The sequence below is a fragment of the Papaver somniferum genome, unplaced genomic scaffold, assembly GCF_003573695.1.
Source record: "Papaver somniferum cultivar HN1 unplaced genomic scaffold, ASM357369v1 unplaced-scaffold_123, whole genome shotgun sequence".
In the NCBI taxonomy this organism is placed as follows: Eukaryota; Viridiplantae; Streptophyta; class Magnoliopsida; order Ranunculales; family Papaveraceae; genus Papaver; species Papaver somniferum.
Genome location: NW_020621381.1, coordinates 5131076 through 5138519, shown reverse-complemented (window position 1 = coordinate 5138519; position 7444 = coordinate 5131076). Strand labels below are relative to the sequence as shown.

General features: G+C 31.8%; 1 protein-coding gene across 1 annotated transcript in view; it reads right to left on the bottom strand.

The window, feature by feature from the left end:
• LOC113330995 (60S ribosomal protein L23A-like) overlaps positions 1 to 1874 on the bottom strand; it is a 2655-nt gene extending 781 nt beyond the window's left edge. The window contains exons 1-2 of the mRNA XM_026577774.1: positions 1758 to 1874; positions 724 to 1050 (exon numbers count right to left, since the gene is read on the bottom strand). Coding sequence (XP_026433559.1) covers positions 724 to 1050; positions 1758 to 1800 — 370 coding nt within the window. The 5' untranslated portion in view covers positions 1801 to 1874. The remainder of the gene's footprint in view (positions 1 to 723; positions 1051 to 1757) is intronic.
• Between the last annotated feature and the right edge of the window lie 5570 nt (positions 1875 to 7444).

Sequence of the window (7444 nt, the reverse complement as noted above, 5' to 3'; positions counted from 1 at the left end):
ATTTTAAGCAACAGAAAGTAAAGCTTCAGACAGTAATTATACTGGCAGAATAATACAAACACCTGGGAACCTTGTGCTAGCACATTAATATCGCAAAAAATGATCACACAACTGATTCAGCAGGGTATAGATATGAACCCAGGAAAACAAAATGCATGTGTAATCAGTAGTTACACATGTAAACAATAGTTACACATGCATATTAGCATAAGTTACACATACAATCATCATGTGTAACTAGAAATTACACATCTAATTATTATGTGTAACTATAAGTATAACCTGCATCTAATTAGTCTAATCTGCATCCACTACTACTCCCTACTACTAGGACTTGATGTTCTTTTCTCAATTTCATAAATATAACCACTATAACATATCCCATCAAATTAGCATGTGTAACTATAAGTTACATATGCATATCCCATCAAATTAGCATGTGTAACTATAAGTTACACATCTAATTTGCATGTGTAAATAGTAGATACACATTTATTTGGCTTGTGTACCTAGAAGTTACATATTTAATTAGCATGTGTAACTACTAGTTACACATCCATAGTCTGCCAATGCTAGTTAAACGTGCAAATTGTCATGCATATGGCTTGTGTGATGTGCAGTTAAACAGATGTATGAGTTAAGTGAAACCATTCCAGACCTATATCCATATACTACCTTTCAAGAAAAAGAAGTAGCTAGTCGTAAGTAATCAAGAAGGCTTACTTGATAACGGTGTCCACTTTATCTGTCTGGATGTTGTACATCTTCTTGAAAGCATCCTTGTTTTCTTCTTCTTGTTGTCTTCAATCTTCTTCATTGCGGACTCGGTGGTGAGTGGGTATTTCAGGATCTGGTAATGGTCCAGCTTGTTCCTTGGTAGTGCACTAATATATTGGTACTTGGGATTCCTTGCCTTCTGCAATGTCTTTGGCCTGTGAAATATGACTGATGTGCAGATATTCTTAGCCTTCTTCTTAATGGTTGATGCTCCAGCTTTGACAGCCTTGGAAGCTTTGTTAGCCAGCACCTTGGGGTCAGCCTTCTTAGTAACTACATGACAAGCAAATGATATCAGTATCATAGCAGCTAGAACACTTCTCATACAAATGAACAAAACAGGACATCCAAAAATCAAAAACCAATGGACACAGAATAGTCAAATCTATCTCATAACTGAATAAACTAGAGCAAGTATACAAAACTTAATGTTCACCCTTACAGAGTTGCAGACTCTACAAAAAGAAGGTAAAATTAAAAATGTTACAGTTAGATAGAAGTTTCATATTAGGTTACATATGCATATACCATCAAATTAACATGTGTAACTATAAGTCACACATCTAATTTGCATGTGTAACTAGTAGATACACATTCATTTAGCTTGTGTACCTAGAAGTTACACATTTGATTAGATGTGTAACTACTAGTTACACATATATAGTCTGCCAATGCTAGTTAAATGTGCAAACTGTCATGCATATGGCTTGTCTAATGTGCAGTTAAACAGATGTAATGTGCAGACCTATATCCATATACTACCTTTTGATATACATTCATTCAACGGAAAGCATTGACCCCTTTGATATACATTACAAAATCCATATACTACCTTTACAAGGATGCATAAGTCAACAGTAAAAACCAATCATTGACAGGGATGCTACCGTAGTAAATTTATCAGAACAAGTTAACCTTGATCAAAAAAAAAAACATAAACATTTAAAAAAGAAGAGAACCTTGTGAAATCAGCTAATTACCTGTCACCACTAGCACCAGTAGTAGAAACTTAAAATAGTTCATCCTTTATCTTCTCATCATCTCCTTCAATTCATCAATTCTGAAAAACACCACCACTGACTTCAAAATCCTCCTTCAAACCTGCTCCAATACCACCACCTCTACCACCACATCCTCCTCATACTCCTCCAAATTCTGCATCTCCACCATCAACACCACCATAGATTCGTTAACCAAACTCAACATATATAGTCAAGATAAGCAACATAAAAACACCAACAAGAGTCCACAACTAGCTCCATTAGAATTATGAGAGATCAGCGTTTTTATTAAATGGAGAATTTAACTAGTATTATCAACAAATCGGCAGAAACAAACAACAAACCTAAACATACCTAGATTCAAAACCTGTTGATTCAATAAAAATAATGTTCTTCTCCGATCTGAATAAAGTCAACGAAACAAAAATCAGAACCTTATCAAACTAAGAAAGTAGAACTACTAAATCAGGAAAACCTATTGAATTAAATAGAAAACCTTACCTGAAGTAGCTTCGAAACAAAAAAATTAGAGCCAATTTTATTTTCGGATCACATAACTAGGAATTTTTATTGAATTAAACAGGATTAGAAGGGAGAAACTTATCTTTCTCACTTTTTGTTGTTGAATCTTCAGATCTAATAGTTGATGACGAATTCCATTGTCTCTGCATCTCGATTTCGACTTATTCACAAACAAATGATGATCTACAAACATCATCAGTACATACAGATACAGAAGTAGAGATTGATGTCATTTTTTCCTCTTCGTCGTACATCGGCATCCATAGATGACATAGATCGAAAACCACTAAATTCTTTTAGCAGAAGATAGAGTAGAACAAAAATCTCTATACATAATTGATTCTTTCTAAATCACAGATCGATTTGCTTGCAAATTGTTGATGTGAAATCAAATCAGAAGAATAGATCTTGTACAACCGAATAGATAAAACCCTAGAAAATGAATCTATGAGAGCAACTCTGGTTTTAGACGGAGAAAGAAAATGAAATAGAAAATGAAAGTATCTTCTGTTATTCCTCTTGTATAAATATTAAAGGGTAGCCTTGGTATTATTAAAATTCGTAATAATTAATTATGGGCCAGATCTGAAGAAAATTTGATTTTTTGGGCCTAGTAATATCATTTTCTTAAAGTATGTAGTTGACAGTGGATGATCCATTTAGCGGGGCTTCTATATGTTTGAACCCATATAGTTGGGGGTTCTAGTATTTTTCACTTTTGTATATTATTAGATGTTTTAAAAAGTTACTAGCGTTCCAGGTGACATCTGTTAATTCTTTAATTTTAGAGGACTATGAATTATTGATAACAAGCTTACTATGAAACTAAGCAGTCACCTGTACTTCAACGTATTCTTTTGAACCATCCTCTTAAATTTACCATCTTAGTATATTATTAGATGTTTTAAACAGTTTATCGCGTTCCCGGTGACATATATTAATTCTTAATTTTGGAGTTCTATGAATTGTTCAAAACAGGCCTACTATGAAGCTAAGCAGTCACCTATACTTCTGTGTATTCTTTTGAACCTTCCTATCAAATTTACCAGTTTTTATATATTATTATTAGATGTTTTAAACAGTTTCTAGCGTTCCAGGTGCCATCTATTAATTCTTTAATTTTAGAGGACAATGAATTATTGATAACAAACCTACTATGAAACTAAGCGGTCACCTATAAATCTGTGTATTATTTTGATCAATCCTCTTAAATTTACCACTTTGTGTATATTATTAAATGTTTTAAACAATTACTAGCGTTTCAGGTGACATCTATTAATTCTTTACTTTTAGAGGACTAGGGGTTATTGATAACAAGCCTACTCTGAAACTAAGCAGTCTCCTATACTTCTGTGTATTCTTTTGAACCATCCTCTTAAATTTATCAGTTTAGTATATTATTAGATGTTTTAAACAGTTTCTAGCGTTCCAGGTGACATCTATTAATTCTTTAATTTTAGAGTTCTATGAGTTGTTTATAACAAGCCTACTATGAAACTAAGCAGTCACCTATACTTCTGTGTATTCTTTTGAACCATCCTCGAAATTTACCAATTTTTGTATATTATTAGATGTTTTAAACAGTTTCTAGCGTTCCAGGTGACATATATTAATTCTTTAATTTTAGAGAACTGAGTTATTGATAACAAGCCTACTATGACACTAAGCAGTCACCTGTACTTCAATGTATTCTTTTGAACCATCCTATTAAATTTATCAGTTTTTGTACATTATTTAGATGTTTAAACAGTTTCTCGCGTTCCAGGTGACATCTATTAATTCTTTAATTTTAGAGGACCATGAATTATTGATAACAAGCCTACTCTGAAACTAAGCAGTCTCCTATACTTCTGTGTATTCTTCTGAACCATCCTCTTGTATTTACCAGATTTTGTATATTAGTAGATGTTTTAAACAGTTTCTAGCGTTCTAGGTGACATCTATTAATTCTTTAATTTTAGAGTTCTATGAGTTGTTGATAACAAGCCTACTATGAAACTAAGCAGTCACCTATACTTCTGTGTATTCTTCTGAACCATCCTCTTGTATTTACCGGTTTTTGTATATTATTAGATGTTTTAAACATGTTCTAGTGTTCCAGGTGACATCTATTAATTCTTTTCTTTTAGAGGACTATGAGTTATTGATAACAAGCCTACTCTGAAACTAAGCAGTCTCCTATACTTCTGTGTGTTCTTTTGAACCATCCTCTTAAATTTACCAGTTTTAGTATATTATTAGATGGTTTAAACAGTTTCTAGCGTTCCAGGTGACATCTATTAATTCTTTAATTTAGAGGACTATGAGTTATTGATAACAAGCCTACTATGAAACTAAGCAGTCACCTATACTTCTGTGTATTCTTTTGAACCATCCTCTTAAACTTACCAGTTTTAGTATATTATTAGATGTTTAAATAGTTTCTCGCGCTCCGGGTAACATATATTAATTCTTTAATTTTGGAGTTCTATGAGTTGTTGATAACAAGCCTACTATGAAACTAAGCAGTCACCTATACCTTTGTGTATTCTTTTGAACCAGCCTCTTAAATTTACCAGTTTTTATATATTATTAGATTTTTTAAACAGTTTCTAGTGTTCCAGGTGACATCTATTAATTCTTTAGTTTTAGAGGACTATGAGTTATTGATAACAAGCCTACTATGAAACTAAGTAGTCACCTATACTTCTGTGTATTCTTCTGAACCATCCTCTTATATTTACCACTTTTTGTATATTATTAGATGTTTTAAACAGTTTCTAGCGTTCCAGGTGACATCTATTAATTCTTTACTTTCAGAGGACTATGAGTCATTGATAACAAGCCTACTCTGAAACTAAGCAGTCTCCTATAGTTCTGTGTATTCTTTTGAACCATGCTTTTAAATTTACCAGTTTAGTATATTATTAGATGTTTTAAAAAATTTCTAGCGTTCCAAGTGACATCTATTAATTATTTAATTTTTGAGGACTATGAGTTATTGATAACAAGCCTACTATGAAACTAAGCAGTCACCTATACTTTTGTGTGTTCGTTTGAACCATCCTCTTAAATTTACCAGTATTAGTATATTATTAGATGGTTTAAAAAGTTTCTAGCGTTCCAGATGACATCTATTAGTTCTTTAATTTTAGAGGAGTATGAGTTATTGATAACAAGCCTACTATGAAACTAAGCAGTCTCCTATACTTAACCATCTTCTTAAATTTACCAGTTTAGTATATTATTAGATGTTTTAAACAGTTTTTACCGTTCCAGGTGACATCTATTAATTCTTTAATTTTAGAGGACTATAAGTTATTGATAACAAGCCTACTATGAACTAAGCATTCACCTATACTTCTTTGTATTCTTCTGAACCATCCTCTTATATTTACCAGTTTTTGTATATTATTAGATGTTTTAAACAGTTTCTAACGTTCCAGGTGGCATCTATTAATTCTTTAATTTTAGAGGACTATGAGTCATTGATAACAAGCCTACTATGAAACTAAGGGGTCACCTATACTTCTGTGTATTCTTTTGAATCAGCCTCTTAAATTTACCAGTTTTTATATATTATTAGATGTTTTAAACAGTTTCTAGCGTTCCAGGTGACATCTATTAATTATTTAATTTTAGAGGACAATGAATTATTGATAACAAGCATACTATGAAACTAAGTAGTCACCTATAAATCTGTGTATTCTTTTGAACCATTCTCTTAAATTTACCAGTTTTTGTACATTATTAGATGTTTTAAACAGTTTTTAGCGTTCCAGGTGACATCTATTAATTCTTTACTTTTAGAGGACTATGAGTCATTGATAACAAGCCTACTCTGAAACTAAGAAGTCTCCAATACTTCTGTGTATTATTTTGAATCATGCTCTTAAATTTACCAGTTTAGTATATTATTAGATGTTCTAAAGAGTTTCTAGCGTTCCAAGTGACATCTATTAATTCTTTAATTTTAGAGGACTATGAGTTATTGATAACAAGCTTACTATTAAACAAAGCAGTATATTATTAGATGGTTTAAACAATTTCTAGCGTTCCAGGTGACATCTATTGATTCTTTAATTTTATAGGACTATGAGTTATTGATAACAAGCCTACTCTGAAACTAAGCAGTCACCTATACTTCTGTGTATTCTTCTGAACCATCCTCTTATATTTACCAATTTTTGTATATTATTAGATGTTTTAAACAGTTTCTAGCGTTCCAGGTGACATCTATTAATTCTTTACTTTTAGAGGACTATGAGTTATTGATAACAAGCCTACTCTGAAACTAAGCAGTCTCCTATACTTCTGTGTGTTCTTTTGAACCATCCTTTTAAATTTACCAGTTTTAGTATATTATTAGATGGTTTAAACAGTTTCTAGCGTTCCAGGTGACATCTATTAATTCTTTAATTTTAGAGGACTCTGAGTTATTGATAACAAGCCTACTATGAAACTAAGTAGTCACCTATACTTCTGTGTATTCTTCTGAACCATCCTCTTATATTTACCATTTTTTGTATATTATTAGATGTTTTAAACAGTTTCTAGCGTTCCAGGTGACATCTATTAATTCTTTACTTTTAGAGGACTATGAGTCATTGATAACAAGCCTACTCTGAAACTAAGCAGTCTCCTATAGTTCTGTGTATTCTTTTGAACCATGCTTTTAAATTTACCAGTTTAGTATATTATTAGATGTTTTAAAAAATTTCTAGCGTTCCAAGTGACATCTATTAATTCTTTAATTTTTGAGGACTATGAGTTATTGATAACAAACCTACTATGAAACTAAGCAGTCACCTATACTTTTGTGTGTTCTTTTGAACCATCCTCTTAAATTTACCAGTATTAGTATATTATTAGATGGTTTAAACAGTTTCTAGCGTTCCAGATGACATCTATTAGTTCTTTAATTTTAGAGGAGTATGAGTTATTGATAACAAGCCTACTATGAAACTAAGCAGTCTCCTATACCTAACCATCTTCTTAAATTTACCAGTTTAGTATATTATTAGATGTTTTAAACAGTTTTTTTTGTTCCAGGTGACATCTATTAATTCTTTAATTTTAGAGGACTATAAGTTATTGATAACAAGCCTACTATGAAACTAAGCAGTCACCTATACTTCTTTGTATTCTTCTGAACCATCCTCTTA